At 41.6% G+C, this 20,120-nt stretch overlaps 1 protein-coding gene across 1 annotated transcript in view; it reads left to right on the forward strand.

The window, feature by feature from the left end:
• Positions 1 to 3,533, forward strand: part of EGFL6 (EGF like domain multiple 6) — a 62,083-nt gene extending 58,550 nt beyond the window's left edge. The window contains exon 13 of the mRNA XM_063084487.1: positions 3,423 to 3,533. Within this exon, the coding sequence (XP_062940557.1) occupies positions 3,423 to 3,533 (111 nt within the window). The remainder of the gene's footprint in view (positions 1 to 3,422) is intronic.
• The last annotated feature ends 16,587 nt before the right edge of the window (positions 3,534 to 20,120 follow it).

Here is a 20,120-nt window from a genome sequence, read left to right on the forward strand (position 1 = left end):
GCTAGAAGGAGCCACATGAACAGATGATAAAAGGAAGAACAGTTAGTAGATCGATGAAGTGGAATTCCACTTATACTTTGCTTGTGAAAGATGATGATTAATGTGAGTAAAATCTTATTTCTTGGTAGCTAGCAGTTGTCAGACTAGAAAGCCTAGTCCTTAGTATCAGACACTAAATTTAGCATCTTTTCATTTGTTATGCTTTAATTAAAAAATAACATCTTATTTAAAATATATCATAAGACATGACAATAAATAAAAGTATATTTGGGGCCCTAGTTAATGAATGTCCTAACTACTCTTCCCCTCTGTGGTAAAAGCAGCCAGTGCTTGTTTCGGACTGACGTACAAATTAATTTGAGTTTATTCTCATTGCAGCACATTTGAATCAATACAAATCCAATCCACATGTTTACATTGCTGTGTTTGCAGCATGGTTTGGGGACTGTGGCACTGAGCCATGCTATATACGGATGACATCCTCTGTTAGAGAATTGAAATATGCCTCTGCTCAGCATTTATAATTACTTCCATGCTGAGTTTGTATGTTGGGGAGTATTTTTTATATAACATGGTAACTTGGGGAGAGGGTATACCATAAAATCAGTGATTTTTTAAAAATGCACATTTTTGAAAACATGTCCCCAAAGAACCTGGCTGGTAATCACGTTATAACACAACAATGCTATGTTACAAGGGATACTCAGACCCAGGTGCCTATGTCCTGAATTTTTCAGTTCTAGGAGAAACCTTGATGGTGGATATTGGAGGATGGAGAGGCTGAATAATTCAGACTAAAGCATGTATTCCAGTTTAGCAATGTCATATTGGCTGTGGATATTTGTAGCAGATGTGACTCTTCATAAACTTGGGCATACAACATAAGTCCCATTGATTTCTTTAAATCAAATTATATCTGAATCCAAAGCCCCATCCCATCAAGCTGGGGAGAAATTCAGTCTCAGCTATTTGCTCACACAGGGTTGGGAGAGGGGCCCCCTCCTTAGAGAAGCCTGAGCTTCTGAAAGGCTCAAAGTTGCACAGACATTAAGGGGGGAACAGCACATCTTCACCTCATGGAGGCCATGGGTACCCACATTTTCTGCACCTATGTGGCCCTTAAAGTCATTTGTCTCTTCAACTTCCATGCCAGGCCAGGACACAGAAAACTTTACTAAGGCCAGAGTCGTGTTGAGAATCCAGCCTCAATAGGAACGTCAGGCAACTATTTCCTGCCCAGGGCTCTGCTTCGGACAGGCAGTAGTGCAGCTAGCTAGTCCTGGAGAATCTCACTTTTCCCCCTCACTGCTTTTCCTCTTAGCCATTCACCTTCTAGCATGATCTTCTCAGGGAGGTTAAGCTTGTGGGGAACAAACATCAGGAAGGGGATTGTCTTCCAGAAAAGTCTGCTTCTGATTGTTATATCGCAAATCTCCTTGATAAAAGAGAATATTAAAAGCCTGCCTAATTTTTTGGACCAGGGTAGGTGAAAATACAGTTAAAAACAAATACAAATTAGTATGTCAATTAATTATGCTGACATTTATTTTTAGTTATCCAGGGGGTATTATTCAGGGATTTCAGTGATGGAAAAGCTACCATATCTCAACATGTAAATATACCGACCCTCATTGTCCCACCCAGTGCAGCTGCTGGGAGGGGTCGGCATTTGGCCTCACCTCCACTTTTTAAAAATTATCCAAAAGGAACAACTTCCTGAAAGCAGTTCCCTGCTGAGAAGAGACTAGAGGATGGAGAGACTTCTATACCCAGTTGTGCTATCACTTGCTGCTTAGTAAAACCTTGTCTCCAACAGTTCTCAAGAAAATGTACCCAGCTAGAGAGCAAAAGAGAGCATCCCAGGCAGTGGGCAGTCACAGGCTCTTGTTTCCTCTCTCCTCTTTGGAGAGCCAGGGAAAGCTGGATACAGTGATGACAGCAAGCCTAAAGTCACTTCATCCTCTGTAGCCTTTAAAACTATTCTGTGATTATTTATAAAGCAAAAAAAGAGATGCTGTTGGGGATGGGAAATAGTTTCATGGTGACACTGTTATGAACATGGTTCTTAAAAGGTATTTCTTTAAAATGCCAAGTTGCTATAAGTTTGAATTTATTTTTAAAAAGTTTAGAAAAGACAAAGGGAAATTACTTTATTGTAATCACACCACAGTAACATGAGTACATTCATATTTTGCATTTTAATTTCCACAGAATACGTATTTTAAATAACCACAGTATGCATAGGCTATTGTTGAATCCCACTTTGATAGAATATATTTGTGAGTCATTTTAAAGAAAAATAACACAGTTCAAATTAAATACTCATATTCTTTCCTCTCCTAAATGTTTGTTCCAGGGCAACCTTAATCATCTTTGAATCAGAATCATTTTACTGTCCTCTAAATCTGCTTGTTTCTGATATTGAGAATTATAGAACATATTAGGCCTAATCACCTCTTTATGGGAGACTTGTGGGAGTTTTGAGGAACATACTTCTCCTTACAGTGAATGGTATTGAATAGGTGCTCCATAAATTGTAGCTATTATTATTTTCATAACTATTGAATTTTTAAAATACTTTTGGTGTTTTTTTCTGATTATAAAATTAACACGAACTCTTTGTTTTAATATTGAAAAAAGCATATAAACATTCATTTAGCAAGCATTCATTTTAATCATATTTATTTAAAAATATGTTTGGATGAGTATAAAATAGTCACTGTATATCCTTAATTTTATTAAATGGGTCCTCTGTCATTTTGCATCCAATTTGAAGATAATTATTTTAGAACTCATCCTCTGTTCTCTATACATAGGAAATTGTGAAAATATAAAGAAGCTGATTTCCCTTTTGATTATTAATAAATTTCTTAGATAAAAATGATTAGAGCATATTATAAAACATTTTCAATGCGCGAAAACAATGACATCCCATATAATTTCCAAATACATAAACCAATATTTTAAGAAAAATAACTATTCTTTTAGAAACTACCAAAATCTGAATATATCAAACTAATTCTCTTCAACTATATAGTTTTGCATTAGATTTTTCATGGAGAATATTAAATTTCTTCTAACCTGGTTTTTAATAAGGAAAACCATTTTTGTGTGTGTGTGTGTGGTTTTGCTTTTCTTTTCTTTAAGTGGGAATTCCAAAATTTCCTTTTAAACCTTACACTTCTCAGCTTTACAGGGCTTTTCAGAATCCTGTAGATGTTGTTGTGACCCTGTTTTCTCTGAACAGAACTGTCTCAGTGTAGACACCTGGCATCTGGGTATTAGTATATATTCAATGTCAAAGCCTGTTTCTGTGCAGTAGTGACATATGAGTTTAGTCCTCGTTAACAGTTATTCAACAGTTTGATTATGTCATTGTTTTGAATATTGTGAAGTAATTTTTTTTTCCTTTGCATTACTAGGTCATTTTTGAAGCAGAACGTGGCAAGGGCAAAGCTGGTGAAATTGCAGTGGACAGCGTCTTGCTTGTTTCAGGCTTATGTCCAGATGGTCTTTTATCTGCAGATGGTTGAATTGTCTTTTATACCTTGGTATTTGGCTTTTTATGTCAGTGTTCTGTTTTTTGATATTACATCATAGGACCCTCGCCCCGTTTTAGAAATACACGCTGAAAAATTATAATGTACCAACAGAAATTGTAAGATGCCTTTCTTGTATAAGACATGCCAGTATTTGCTTTAAATATAGTACCTCTGTGTCTTCTCATTCGTTTCTGATTTTTTTCACATTATATTATAAAATGTGGACATGCTGGTTCTTCTCCCTTCCCCAATATATCTGATTTGTCTACATGAGTTTATGAACTTCTCTATATAACGTTTCTAGAATACCCCCCCCCCCCAAAAAAAAAGCACAGAGAAATGTTTAACTGACTTTTATGGCACTTTTTGGAGACTGTGACAAAACAGATAGACTTTTGCCTAAGTGGCTTAGCCTGATCTTTCATAGCCAAGCTTATATACATAAATTCTGTGTAATAATAACATCCAAATAATCACCATGTGTCATGATTTAAATTTTTCTAAGAATATATGTTGTTGATTCTCCATTTACTTATGTATATGATTATTGGCTTTTCTGAAAAACGTAGTTTTATTCTTTTCTCTATGAAAATATTTTATATTCTTTAAAAAATTATTTTCTATTACGAGAAAGGATGACTGCTTTATTAGCCCTCATAACTGCAATACAAATTAGCTTATATTGTTGAACTCAAGGCCTCAGAAAACTACCTAAAACTAAATTAGCAGGTAACAGGACTCAAAAAAAGACTGATGCCTTCTTTTCTGTTTCTCTTTCCTTACAAATTCAAGAAGAGCATTGTGTGGTAACAAATCCCGGGTGTGTTCCTTGAGGACAACATTATATTCTGTTTAAGATTCTGGGTCAGAAACAGGTCCAAGACAGCTCCCCAAACAGAAGATTCCATGCTGTCACCTCAAGCAATTAAACATTGAGCCATGGGAGAGGAAGGAACAAGGGAAAGTGATCCACTTACTAATCTTTAAAATTTATAACCTCACTCTTGAAGGTTTCTTTATACTGAGACGCATAGAAATCCTTCCTCAACATTGGGGGGGACACATTGTTTTCTTTAGTGTGAGGGAATTCCGGCATGCAAAATCCACACAAGACTGTAACTGTACTGTTAAGATAACTGCTAGTTATAGACACCCCCAAAATGGTGTTTCTGGTGACACCCTGTAAAGAACTGCCCAGCTAAGGCAAATCAGCCCACAGAATCCTAAGAGATGATAAAATGGTTGTTTCGAGCCACTAAATTCTGGGGTGTTTTTTTACACAACAGAAGCTAAATGATACAGGTGATCTCTAATACTGTGGTAGAACTTGGAGAAGAACCCTGTCTCTTCAGTGACCAAGGACATTTGAGAGCATAATTGTGGCTTAGAATCAAGGCAGATGGAGGGGGAACTTACAAAGAAGGACAGTGCCCCAGTGATTCAGGTTAAAGGAAGAAATGTTGAACCAGAAGTGAAATAAGGAGGCCTGAGCATCACACTATGTAATGATAGAAAATCAATGCACAAAACTGAGTTAAGTTGTATTGAATAGTCATATTTCACGTTTATCTAAAATCTGCAGCAGAGACTTCCAGTTGCTTACCCAATATCCATTCTCACCTTTTTTCTTACTAGTATAACCCCATATAAATATATTTTTAAGGGGGATGGGCAACGTGCATTTCTCAGCCTCTTACAGATGGGGAGGCCACTGAGTATAAGCTGAAGTCATTGGTGGGGCTTCCAGAAAGGCTCGTTAAAGGGAGCTTACGGCTGGAAGCCCCCTTTTGCCATTCCTCTTCCCCCTTCCTCCCACCTGCAGTGCGATTGTAAAGGCAGATGCTCCACGAGCCACCTTGGGGTCATGAGGGCAAGGCCCACACCCTATGGAGAAGTGCGTAGCTGGAGGAAGCCTGGGTCCCTGATGATGTTGGGAAGTCTCTACCCCTGTCCCAGACTCGTCACTGCTGGACGGTTTATTAAGTGAGAGAAAAATAAGCCCTCTCTTGGCCTATCTAGGATTTCAAACAAAGCACAATCCAAACCCAGTTTATCACTCTTCCTGACTCCTGGGAACTGCCTTCACCATTTCCACCACAAGACCATAGTCTTGGGGACAACTTCTTGGACCCTTAAGTACCAACATATTGTTTGGAATTCCAATCAACAGCCTATATTGTCATGGAGCTCTACCCTGCACCAGTTCTAAACCATACTTGGATTCCTTTGTGGAACCTAAGGTCAGATAATTCAGCCATGACTCCCAGAGCTACTGTTCCTGGCCACCACCCAACATGTGAACCCCTCTTGTCACCCATCTTCTCCCCCTCTCTCCTCCCCACCCTCTTATGGGCTCCCTGGTCCTGACACTAGCCCCCATCACACAGACTTCATTGCCTGGTAAACAACCCCCTTCCATCTTAATTCATGCCAAAGATCTCTTCCTCCATCTCTCAAGCTTGGCCAAAACTGGGCTCTCTCCCCCTGCAGCCTTATCAAATGAAAGCTGCTCATCTTTCCACACTCCACACATAGCAAGGTCTAGACTGGAGGCATTCACCCTTGCTCCACTCTTGTTCACAATCTCTTATTTCTCTACTTCACTGTAAAAGCCACTGTTCCTTGGAGGTGCAGTTAAATCTCTCCACAGCCCTTTGTCCTTCCTAGCCATTGTCATCAACCAGTGTGGTGGTATCTATGCAAATGCCCATCCAATATCCTCACCTCACAGTTTTGTTTTGTTTTGTTTTTAAAGCACATGAACATTTATTGCTTATGGATACATACACACATGGTTAAAAACATAAAAGAATTATATACATCAAGTCTGAGAAGTAGAAGTGAGGTCTGGAGGTCCTTAATAATAATAGTGACATATTAACTCTAAAAAACCCTGACATTTACATAACGTGTTGACCACATGAGAAGGGATGGATGAGGGACTGAACTTCAGCCACATTTGTCGCATGTCCTTTCTTTATTGCTTTTTAATGGGATCTGAAGCTAATTTGATAATGGTTACTTTTGATGTTAGTGACTGTTTTGTTGTTTTCTGTGTTCTTATTTCTATTGAAAGGAATAATAGTTGAAGTTTAAGCATTCTAAAGCCCAAACAAAAGCCAAGTTTTAAAAAGTACATGCTGCTCTTTTACCATCCTAGAACAAAGAAAATATCTACTGATTATAATTTCTACTTCCCTAGTCACTTCAGCCCCAGATTCCACAAATTATCGTATTTACCATAGCCAATCACCTCTACCTGAAAGCTAATCTAGAAAGCCCAGTTACCAATTCTGAAGATGCTCAGCCTGAAAATAATGAATCATGAGAAAGGCATTTGAGAAAACACCAAACCTGGATTTTCTTTTGGTCTGACTTTTCAAAGCCAAAGTGAGCAAACACTCTCTCCAAAGATGTAGAACTACGGTCTTGACACCCTGGGGGATAATAATTGTAACAGCCATATTAACAGCAGCATCCACCAGCACACGGCGAGCCCTCGCTATGTGCTAGGCCTTGGCCTGAGTGCTTTTTGCCTTCATCAACCATGTAAGCCACATAACAGATGGGGAAGGTCCTATAAATTATTCCTGTACATGGGTGGAGAAACCGAAGCACAGAAAGCTTAAGTCATGTGTCCAGGGCCACAGAGCTGATAATGCTGGCAAAATCCCATTGACGATCCTCTCAGTATATTAGCCACAAATCCCTCACTCTTTCCATCCACCCTGAGATATAACTACATAGGTTAAACTGTTGACTGGATCCTTTAGTATTTTATCTATCAGGCTAAAATAAAATATCAGGATAGATAAAATACTATCCTGAAAGAATAGAAAGTAGTCCAAAACTGAGGATTTGAGCTTTAGCACACTGACACTGACCTGTATCTTTTTACCAGTGTTTGGAGCACATGTTCATTTATCACGTGACCATCTCCAGACTTGAGTCTAGATCAGCACCAGGTTTAGTCTCTGTGGCTGGGGACAGGGCAGGAGAGAGGTCAGCTCCATCCCTGAGGCACAAGGGGAAGGGCAGCATGAGAATGGGAAGGAGTCCCAACCCTTAATCCAGGTAACACCAAGGTGTAGCGTCGCAAAACCCACTGGAAATGCCCACATAGCAGCCGTGTCAAGTCAGAATACAGTAGCTCCGCGTGAGGACCAGGGAGAAGACCACACCCTGGCTGCCCCACACTTTGGCTTAAAAGCAGTTAGGCTAGCTACCAGTTTTGGGGCCCCTGTTATGTCTCTGGCACCGTACTAGGTATATGCCTCACCTCCTCTCCTTAATCATACAAAAACCTGGGGGCGCAGCATCATTATCTTCGTGGCCCAGATGGAAAAAGATGCAGCTTGGAAAGTTAAATCATCTGCAGAGCTGGGATTCAAATTAGTGGCTCTAATTCCCAATCCGTGTTTCGTGTCCCATGGCTTACTGCCTCTTCCTTGCAGGGTACTTGTAGTGGGTTGAATAGTGTCCCCCCAAAAAAGACACATTCAAGTCCTCACCCTGGTACCTGTGAATATAACCTTATTTGGAAATAGGGCATTTGCAGCTATGATTAAGGATCTCCAGAAGAGATCATCTTGGATTTAGAGTGAGTCCTAAATCCAGTCACTTGTGTCCCTTTAAGAGAAAGGAGAGGGGGATTTGTCACACACAGACACGGGAGAAGGCCATATGAAAAAGCACGTGAAGAGGGAGGCAGAGATCAGAGTTAAGCTGCCACAAGCCCAGGAACACCTGGGTCCAGATGCTAAAAGAAAGGCCAGGAACAGAATCTCCCTCAGAGCCAACCCTGCCAACACCTTCATTTCAGACCTCCAGCCTCCGTCTGTGACAGAATACGTTCCTATTGTTTTAAGCCACCAAGTTTGTGGTACTTTGGTACAGCAGCCCTGGGAAATCAATCCTCAAGCCTTACAGCGCCCAGGAGCTTTGTAAGTTTCATCATGAAATCCTACAGACAACCACTGAAGAAGCCTCCAACTCAACAATTTAAGTCCCAGCTAGTCCTGAAGAATGCCAATAATTTTGCTCTTTAGAGTCTCAGAAGCAAGTGAGAACACAATAGAAAGTGTATGTTTCACGAAGAGCTTGCAATTTCTGCAGGGGCGGTACAATTTGGTATAGTTTGGGATTCTGTTTTCAATGGCCAGAGAAGGTCGAATTGACGAGGCTGTGTGCTGAGAGGCATCCCTGACGCATATGGCTCTCTCGTGCTATCTCCTCTCCAGACCAAAGGGGAAAATACAATTATTTGTAATCACTGTGACACATTTTCCTCACACCACATTCTAAAATCTTCAGTCCTACTTGCGATACTTTCCGATAGCCTTTGAATTCCAGCCAGTCCTCCTAACTAAACCTCACTGCTTTGTGCTGAGCTCCAAGCTTTAAAACGGCATGTCCTCATTTACTTCAGGCCTCTGGCCGTTCTGGAGGTCAGAAATCCAAGATCGAGGTGCTAGTTCCTTCTGAAAGCCGTGAGGAAGATCCGTCCCATGCTCTTCCCCTAGTTTCCAGCGGTTTGCTGGCGATCTTTGGCGTCCCTTGGCCTGCAGAAGCCCCACCCCAATGTCTGCCATCATCTCCACATGGTGTTCTCCCTGTGTGCATGTCTCTGTGTCCAAATTTCCCTTGGGGAAAAATGACTTTTCTTTCGGGCCATGGTTCCCCAAACGTGGTCTCTGACAAGCAGCAACAGCGTCTCCTGGAAACGCATCAGAATTGCAAGCCCTCCGTCCCTGGTGCAGGCCTGCAGACTCAGAACCCCCTCACCTTGCAGTTCTTTGACCTCCTCTATTCCACTTCCCATCACCTCCTCCTCAGTCACTGGGCCATGGCCACCCCTTGGACTTGATCATCACCTCTGAACTCTTAAACTCCGACATCCCACTCTGGTCTGTCTGGCTTTCTCCTCTTCTTACTCCTCCTACACTAATTCTTCGGCCTTTCTGAGAGTGCATATTTTCTCACCTCCTGCCAACACGTCATATTGGCAAACCATTTAGACCATCTAATTGGGGAAAGTGCTGTCTCCTCGTTGTTTTCCCGTGCTCCCCTCTGGCTACCGATGGGATTGAGCATCTTGCCATGCCCATTGGCTATTTGTATTTCAGCTTCTGTGACTAATGGCTTTTTATCCTTGTGTCACCACCAGTGTTCTGAAGCCCAGCCTTGGCTCTTCTGCATGCACCTCTGTCTTCCTGACCCAACCTGTAGAGCCTCTGCTCAGCATGTGGGGCCCTTTGGATGCCCACCATCAGCTCTAGGCTCTCCTGTGCCTCCCTTACAGACCTCAGGAGACTTCAAAACCCACGTGGAGGGTGTATCCCATACCTCTCTTGTTAGATGGTAGTTGGGACTTGGGCAACCCCTAGACCCCTTCTGCTCGGGCACTTGATGCCTCCCTAAGACTGCACTGACCCCCAGCCTGGCCTGAAGGATCTTGCAGTTTTCATACTCTTCTCTTTTCTTGGAGGGACAGAACACTTGTGAGATGACTATGGCATATTTTTATCTGGAGATGTCTTCAGATGTTGAGAGTGTGAAAGGTCTAATATTTTACTTGAATTACAAGCTAACAAGTTGGCCTGTCACAGTTTCATAGATATTGGTAGAAAACACAAGAGTCCTAAGTAAAAGACAAAGGACTTTATTACTCACAGGACACCAGGCAACAGGGGGTTCCTGCTCACACCAGTTCCCCTCATCCCCACCCTCCAGTTTCACAGAGGCTGGGGCAATGGAGAGGTGGGTCCAGTGGATGCAGTGCACACAGTGAGTTTGTTCCACAGCTGCAGAACCCTGATTTAGGACACCCCCAATCTTAAAAGAGGGCTGATAGCAAACCTTCCCAAACTTTTCCCTGAAAGAAAACAATACCTTTATTATCTTGGTCAGGAACCAAATCTGCACTCCAGAAGAAAGACACTTTCTTATTTTCCCAGGATGTTCACTATACATTCATCTTTGTAAAGACAGTACAGAACAAAAATTGTCAATGCCTTTGTGCAGAAGATGGACAGAAACACAAGAGACCCATGGAGAATCACCTCCCAACATCAGACTCTTAGCTTTCTGGAATCAATTAGAGGAGGGGATGACAATTAGAAAGACTGGGTAGGAATGTTGGCTCCTTACAAGTCCATGACATTAGAAATAACCCTTGATACAGGCCCAGCTCACCTTCTCTGAGTGAAGGGACCTACTGCTTTCTGGAACTTACTTTTTCAGGACTTCTATTTAAATCCTGTTCCAAGCAGACCACAAGACTTCAGTTAGGTGATTTACTTTCTGCAAATAAACAAGCATGGAGTGAAATCATTCCATACTTTGAAGGAGAACTATCAAAGTTTTAGAATTTGTTATAATTCAATACTCTCCTAGAAAAGTGGTCATTTTTGTTGTTGTTGTTAGTGAAATAGTCTTGCCTTTCAGAACATTTAAAGTGTTTTGGAAATCCAGCAGGGTGAATTGGATAATGACTATTTAGTATCATTTTGAGTAAATGCAGTTCTTGTGGAAGGTAGAAAGCTATTGACTGACAGTCCAAAGCACCAATAGTTTCTCCCCAAGAATCAACAGGGCAGGGGTAATGGATAGGCACATGGTTCTATTTTAAAAACTGGCTTTTGTTGAATGTCGGTGAATTTAGCTCAGTACATTGGTTTTAAGTGAGTTTTATTTATTTAATTAATTGATTGATTGATTGATTGATTGATTTACTTTGACTGATAAGGGGATCGCAACCCTCGGCATGGTGTTGTCTGCACCACGCTCAGCCAGTGAGTGCACCAGCCATCCCTATATAGGATTCCAACCCGCAGCCTCGGTGCTATGAGCGCCGCACTCTCCCAAGTGAGCCATGGGGCCGGCCCTTAAGTGAGATTTTTAAAAACTCCTTTGACAAGTCTGAGATCCTCCAAAAATGTCAAGAAGACTTAGACTAGATCAACATCTAAAAAGCCAATTGATGGAGTTTGGATGTGGTGTCCCCTCCAAAACTCATGTGGAAATTTGATCTCCAATGTGGCAGTGTTGGGAACTGATTGAGTCATGGGGGTGGATCCCTCATGAATGGATTAATGTTCTCCCTAGGTGGGGGAATTAATGAGTGAGTTCTTGCTCTATTAGTTCCCATGAGAGCTGGTGGTTTAAAAGACCCTGGCACCTCCTCTCTCTCTCTTGCTTCCTGTCGCCATGTGATCTGCTTGTACCCGCTGGCTGCCTGCCACTTTCCGCCATGAGTAGAAGCAGCCTGAGGCCCGTGCCAGATACAGCTGTCCCAGAATCGTAAGCCAAATAAACCTCTTTTCCTTATAAATTACCCAGTCTCAGGTATTACTGTTATAGCAACACAAAACGGACTAATGCACCAGTGTAAATGAATTCAGCCTTTCTTTTCTTTAACTCAGTCAGACTGTGACTGCAAATGCCAAATAACCATGTTCTGTTTCCATTCAAAGTGTCATCCTATCCCTGGTGGTCTAGTGGTTAGGATTTGGCGCTCTCAAAGTGTCATCCTGGTGTTTTGTGGTCCTGGTGTTGTGTGGGTGCAGCTTCATTCTGCCTGGTCAGAGAATGAGAAAATATCATAGACCTCAGGATATTTGTACGTGTGAACAAATAAGAGTTCTTTTTTTATGTAGAGAATGGGGTTGTAGATTGCAGTACTTATTTATGAGCTTTTGGAAATTCTTATGTTTTAAAACATCATATCTACACTTCATTAAAGTTTTAGCATTAATACACATGTGAAAAAAATTCTGTAAGATGATTTATAAATAGACTTGTGTCTTAGAAAGCAGTAGTACAGTGTGGTGGGGAGAATCTGGTCTGGGGCCAGGAAGGACTTTCCCTAAGTGGGCTGAAGATAGGTTACATATGCATATTTTTGACAAAAAAAAAAATTATCCTGTGTTTGCCTTTAATCAATTTGGGAGCTTCATATAAATTGCTTTTCTTTTCTACGTTGTTGTTCTGTTTGCTTATTTGTTATGGTTTTCCCTCTCTGCCACTTTCCACAGCATGCAGAGTGCTGGATTAAATGTAATTAGGCAAGAGCTAATTATCCTTTTCTTCTCAGTAATTTCTTTGAGAGCCTGTATATTTATTTCACTGACAATGCTGCTCAAAACTCACTTGGAATTGCCTTTTTCAGGTACAAAAAATCACCCAAGAGACTTGGTATTGTCAATTTATGGTTATGTGTCATTTATGACCAAAAACAGTATACCAGCCCAGAATTCTACTGGTAGGTATAGTACTTATAGAAATGCATAGTAGCGCTATTTGTAATAATCCCAGTGGAACAAGCCAAATATCCATAGTGTCCATTGTGAGTAGAATGGATAAATAAATTGTGTATTTATTCAATGGAGCACTATAAAGAAATGAGAATGAGCAACCTAATGCTACTCACAACAACACACATGAATTTCAAAAATACATCATTGATCAAAAGAAGCCAGAAAGTGCATACTGTATGCTTTCATTTATGTAAGTTTCAAAATCAGGCAAAACTAATCTATGGTGGAGAAGTTGAGGCTGTATTTACCCTTGCGGGACAGCGGGGTGCTGGAAGCAAACACAAGGGAGAAACTCCTGTGGGGCTAGTAACTCTGTTTCTTGATGCTTAATGAATGGGCATGTTTGCTTTGTGAAAATTATTGAACAGTGCAATTATTTGTGCACTGACTTTTCTATATATGTTATACTTCAATAAGAATTGATTTCAAAAGTAAAAGTATTGTCCTCCTTTAAGATGAACCTCACCCATATGACATTGTACAAATGACTTGGGACACCTAGAGTGAATTCACCTCTCAATGCCAGGTAGGTTGTGTATAATCCAGACTCCCATATAATCCAGCCACCAATAACTCTTATGTTAGGGATGTCCCCTGGCCTGCCATCCAGCTATCAATGGACCCTGGACATCAGCAGGATGCTGGAGGTGAAAGGTACTGGAATCTTGAGAGGTAGTTCGACAGGCCCAGGGGCTGAGGCACAAGGAAATATTCCTGCTGTTCAGGAATCTGGAACCTTCACCTGCCCCACATCTATTGGTCTTTCTGGACAGTGATAAAAATTTCTACGTCCCACTTTTCTATCCGCATTGCTCCTTTTAGAAGTCTTTTTCCTCCTAAGATGAGTCCAAGCTACAGTCACGCAGCTCCTGCTGAACTTGAAACACTTCCCACTACATCGTTCATTTTCTTAAATCCACTCTCAGAGTTCCAGCAGTGCCCCCTTGTGTGCATGTGTGTGGCTGTTGCCAGGCAAACAGCACAGAGCTGTCTTCTTCGGCCTCTCCTGCAACCTCTTCGCTTCATTTCTTCCCCTCCCTGGTGTCTTGTGGACTCATGCTTCTCTCTGAGTACCCAGAACCTTCCAATTCAGTCACCCTTGACAGCTTGAAGAATCCAGTCTTACAGATTTTTCATTCCCTCCCATTTCACCCTTATCAATGTTTACTTGTCCAATGTCCCATTCCTCCAGTCTCTGACAAATGAAGGGAAACTACCCTTATGAGATAACTCAGGCACAGGGCTTTGAGTGTAACCTTTCCTAAGTAATACCTGCTCTTTTACAATAGCGGCTCCCAATGCCTTAATACAAAGGAACTAGTAAGACGGGAATTCCAGCACCACGGTAAGGTTGGGAATTCTCTTCTGATGTCACTTAAATCACACAGCCTCGTTAGGACGGGTTTTGTAGTTAGCATTTGCTGGTAGCAAGAAAGAGAAACAGACCCTGGCTAACTTACAGCAAAGGGAAGTTACAGTAAGGATAGCAGGAGTGTGCAGGTGGATGGAAATCCCAGCCAGCCCTGGGAATGGGCTGCAGAGCTAGAAGCAGAAATATAGAGAGGGAGCCGCTGCAGGAATGGCTTGATAAGGACACTAGCATCACCAAATGATCTCTTGCCATGTTTAGTCTCCATGTTCCTCTACTCAAAATTCACATTCCAGGGAAGAGTATGCAATCAGCCCAGGTTGGATCAGGTAGCTGTCTCTGGCTAGCGAAAAACAGCATCTGATTGACTGGAAGATGGGTTGAAAGCTGGGTAGTCCAAATCCCCCCTCCCAAGCCCACCATGGGAACCCCCTTATGCAAAAGCTGGGCTTGAATTCACAGAATTATCCCAGCCAATGTACCAGTCTAAATGATTTACTCTTGTCACGACAAAGGAATTGACACCTTCATTCTCTTTAGTAACCAGAAACCTCGGTGGGATTTGGGTCAGGTTTGAAATGAAGAACAGTTAATATAAACACCATTATATGCACCAGTTGATGTAGCAACTATAGTGTGTTCAGCTGTTAGGGGAAAAAATGAGGCTAAAATGGAAAAATGCTTCTCTTGGGCAGCATAAATCAGAACACTACCTTTTGGCCAAATGCGTCTCCCACTGAAGACCCAGAAGAGAACATGGCTATCCTTTATAATGTCATTTTTGATGAATGGGCCCTCCTGGCAGCACGCCCAGGTCATATCATGGAAGGAGGACTGCAGGTGGTGTGTACAGTGTCAGTCTGTGAGAATGAGCCATGAGGCTAACCCAGTGCAAGAACAAAAGATAAGAAAGCAGCACAGACCAGTGCTTTGTAGTTCAGTGCCATGTCTTGCCATTCTGATGAACTGCTGTTACAAAACGACCTCCCTAATTATTATAAAAATCCAAGAACCAAAATGAAGTGAGGCATTTCCTGGGGCAGTCCACATATCAGGACCACTGGCAGACTGTACTCTTCCTGGTCACGAGCCACTCTGACACGACAAAGCCCCCGGTGCTGGGCCTCTGCTGGGATTTCTTAACAGTAGTGGAAAAGGCAGCTGAGGAGGCAGGAGGCGGTCTTGGAGTAGAGTTGACATCCCCTTGTCCCATTTATTTTTCTATTTTTGCTGTATTTTTCTGATTAAATGGAAATTTGAAGAATCCCTAGTAACAAAATAGTTAAAATGATGTTGCACTGCCTCTGAATTTTCACTTATATGCACCAAGAGGTGATGGAAGCCAGACTTGCTGGTCCTTCCTCATTCCTCTGCTAAATCTGTGGCCGTGAATCTATGCTAGAATAGCTCATATTCTAGAGAAATGACCCAAACGGACAAATGGTGTAGAAAAGGAGAACAAGAGATATGGAGATGACCTAAAGATTACTCTGGGTGCAAGAGGACGTTCAATGAGACTTTTCCTGATTCGTCCAAAGCCCCGAGGCTGAGCACAATGTTAAGTGTCCACGGGTTCTAAGGAGAGATGCTAGACCATCTACTTAGGGCTTACCACGTGGTGAGCCCAAAACTACTTCTGCCACCTGTGCCCCCTCACCCCTCTTCAGCTTATTACAGAAGGCAAGAGTGGAAGAGGGTTGTTACAGTTCTGTAAGTTTCCTACCTGCCCTCTCCCTGAAGGCAAGTGGAGGGGGACTTTGAGAGAACCACTCTTAGAGACTGACAGCTGTCCCTGTCCTGAAGGGGCACATGTTTCCCTTCAGAATGGTGCCTGACTCTCCCAAAAATCTCAATAGGCAAGAAGCAAGCTAGAGCTGCCTAAACCCCCTAGGATGGCAACTGCAGAGGGAGCAGCCTCTGCTTCTGGGGCTCGGTGCGGGCAGAGCAGCTGGGTTTTTCCTGTGAGGTAAGTGCATATCAAGCAAGTAGCAGGGCTTAGATTGTCTTGGAAGGACCTTGCCCAAGAGGACTGCCTGCAGGTGAGGTGACCCAACCAAAAAAGGCTGTGTGGGACGTGCCACCAAAAGCAGGACCTGTTGGTCAACCACCATGCTGAACCAGAGAATGGGTGAGTAGGGGCCCCCGGCAAAGGGAAGGTTCTCCAAAAAAAATCCCAAAAGTGAGCCCACAAAAAGAACAAAAGAGGCATCATTTGGACATCAGCACACAGAGGGCTCTAATACCAAAGGCTCTGAATAGACATTTCTCCAAAGAACATATACAAATGACCAATAGGTACATGAAAAGATGCTCAACATCATTAGTCATCAGGGAAATGCAACGATGATGAAAACGTGAGAGAAAATGCAGGGAAATGCAGTGGATGAAACTCCAAGTCAGATTTTCAAAATTTATATGATCAACGAATAAGTAAAACATTGCAAACTATTTTCTGCTTGTAACAAATCAAAGCTATCAAGTTTTTTTTAAGAATATAGTAGCATAATTCCAATTATACCAATGACTCTCATTTTTTACATCATTAAAAATCTTTCAAAATTTGCTTATAAAAGTAAAATGTTTGTTGATAAAATTTGGCAAAATGCAGAGGCCACATGATGAAAAAATTAAGTAATCCATAAAACAACAACCACTGTACAGTCTGTAGTGTTATTGGGAAATAGATTGTCTAGGATCAAATGCTGGCTACTTAGTTTCTCTTTGCCTTAGTTTCTTTTTTTTTTAATTTAATTTAATTTTGTCACTATACAATGGGGTTGATTATTGTGGCCCATTACTGAAACCTCCCTCCCTCCTTCCTCTCCCCGCTCCCTCCCAACAACCTCCTTTCTGTTTGCTTGTTGCATCGACTTCAAGGAATTGTGATTGTGTCTTCTTCCCTCCCCCCCAGTTTATTTGTGTATTTATTTATTTATTTTTAGCTCCCATGAATAAGTGAGAACATGTGATATTTCTCTTTCTGAGCCTGACTTGTTTCACTTAATGTAATTCTCTCTAGGTCTATCCATGTTGTTGCAAATGGCAGTATTTCATTATTTTTTATAGCAGAGTAGTATTCCATTGTGTAGATGTACCACATTTTCCGTATCCACTCATCCGATGATGGACATTTGGGCTGGTTCCAACTCTTGGCTATTGTAAAGAGTGCTGCGATGAACATTGGGGAACAGGTATACCTTCGACTTGATGATTTCCATTCCTCTGGGTATATTCCCAACAGTGGGATAGCTGGGTCGTATGGTAGATCTATCTGCAATTGTTTGAGGAACCTCCATACCATTTTCCATAGAGGCTGCACATTTTGCAGTCCCACCAACAGTGTATGAGAGTTCCTTTTTCTCCTCAACCTTGCCAGCATTTATCATTCACAGACTTTTGGATATTAGCCATCCTAACTGGGGTGAGATGGTATCTCAGTGTGGTTTTGATTTGCATTTACTGGATGCTGAGTGATGTTGAGCATTTTTTCATGTGTCTGTTGGCCGTTCGTATATCTTCCTTTGAGAAATGCCTATTTAGCTCCTTTGCCCATTTTTTAATTGGGTTACTTGTTTTTTTGTTGTTGTACAGTTGTTTGAGTTCCTTGTATATTCTGGATATTAATCCTTTGTCAGATGTTGCCTTAGTTTCTGATTGTAAATTGTAATGTGACATAATGTGAGAGGGCCACACACACCACTAACAACAAGGCAGTTTAGTTGAAGTTTGTTAGGAAACTTGTAGGTTGGGAACCAAGATCTCACACCCAGTCCTCAGATCTGTCATCATTATCCCATAGAGAAGCACGCTAATTCAAATCACGTGCAGCTGGACTCATGGAAAGTTCTCCAGCTGAGGACACATACCCCTGTTTCAGTTCATATATACAGTATTTACACAAGTTGGGACAGGAGCTTCTGGTTGAGAAAGAGGCTTTATATTAGACAGGGGAAGCTTCCAGAGCTCAGCAAGGGTAAGTAGCATACCAAGGCTGATATTAGTGAGTTTTTCTATTGGGCTCATTTAGACCTGCTAAAGTAGCTTCTTGCTTTCTTGCTAAGTATCCAAAGGAGGGGAGGGACTCTGAGTTTATCCTGCCTCACGTATCAAGAAAGAAAAATGGAATTCACATATAAGAATATGTGTTTCATTTAAGTTCTCTAAAGGATTAATGCATTTCGTTTACACTATTAAGGATATTTTAAATCAGTGGTTTTGGGAGAAAAATTTGGGAGTTGCTATGGTTTGAATGTTCCCCCAAGCTCATGTTGGAACTTAATCCCTAATATGGTGGTGGAAGGTGGAGTCTTTAAGAGGTGATTGGATCTCGAGGAATTTGTTCTTGTGAATGGATTAATCCATTCATGAAGAAATGGGTTGATGGTTTAATAGGCTGTCATGGGCAGGACTGCTGGCTTTATAAGGAGAGCACATGAAAGTACTCTTGCCATTCTCACCATGTGATACCCTGTGTTGCCATGGGACTCTGTACAGAGCCCCCACCAAGAAGAAGGTGCTGAACAGATGATTCCCCTGGACCATGGACTTCCCAGCCTCCAAAACTGTAAGAAATAAATTTTATTTCTTTACACATTACCCAATTTCTGGTATTCTGTTATAAGCAAAAGAAAAGGAAATAATACTGAGGCAAAGATAAGGTCAGTGTCAGAATAACTTAAGGCAGTGGTTTTCACTCTTGGATGACCATTTGGAACACCTGAGGAGCTTTAAAGTCTACTGATGCCTGGGTCCTAACCCAAGAGATTCTGATTTAATTGGCCTGAGGTACAGCCTAGCCACTGGGAGGTTTAAAAGTTCACTGTAGTTCTAATACGTAGCAAAGGCTGAGAACCACTGACCTAGGTACGTTTCCCCAGAATAGCTAAAATTAAAAGGACTGACTGACAACCCAAGTGTCGGTGAGGATGTGAAGCAACTAGAACTCTCATACATTGCTGATGGGAGGGGCAATTGGAACAACCACTTTGGAAAATTGTTTGGTGGTGTTGACTAAAACTAACATACACCTACCCTATGGCCCAACAATTCCACTCCTGGGTATATAATCAAGAGAAATGAGAGCTTATGTCCACCCAAAGACAGGATAAAAATTTATTTGTAATAGTTCAAATATGAAAATAACCCAAATGTCTATCAACAGTATGATGGATAGATTGTGTTGGCTGCATACAATCCAATACTACACACAATGAAAAACCACAACAGGGGTGAAATCCATAGACATAATATTGAGTGAAAGAAGCTAGATACAAATAAGTACATATGAGTCCATTTTCATGAAGTTCAAATAGATAAAACTAATCTATAGAGATAGAGGTCAGAGAGAAGTTGTCTGTGGTGGTGGGAGGGGCAGAAGAGAGCCCACTAAGGGAAGTGTTTTATATCTTGATCTAGGTAATGATCATATATATATAATTTTATCAAGCTGTAACCTTAAGATTTGTGTACTTTACTGTATGCAAGTTTTTCCTCAATAAAAAAGAAATAAAAACACAATTCAAGCATCTATCCATGGCAATTAAATATTATACCAATGAAGGAAGTTCTTATGAAGTTTTAAAAAGTGAAGAATCTTTAACTTAGGGGGAAAAATGTTTTTAAACCATAAGTACAGTCTCCCTCCCCACCCTACCTCCCTCCTGTCCAGCTTGGAGAAAGGCTGGCTGATGTGTTTGACAGAAGCTCCCCCAGGAACTTCCAATACATTTCCCCCACCCCTGGCTGAGAACCACTCGCTTAGTCAATCTATAATGCACCAGCGAGCCACTGCCTGACCCATGCAGGAACTAACTCTTCTGTGGCCCTCTGGGAATTTTCAACTGAGATATTACAACGGTCCTCAAAAAGTTTGTGGAAAGATTCATATTATCT

The sequence above is a fragment of the Cynocephalus volans genome, chromosome X, assembly GCF_027409185.1.
Source record: "Cynocephalus volans isolate mCynVol1 chromosome X, mCynVol1.pri, whole genome shotgun sequence".
NCBI lineage: Eukaryota > Metazoa > Chordata > Mammalia > Dermoptera > Cynocephalidae > Cynocephalus > Cynocephalus volans.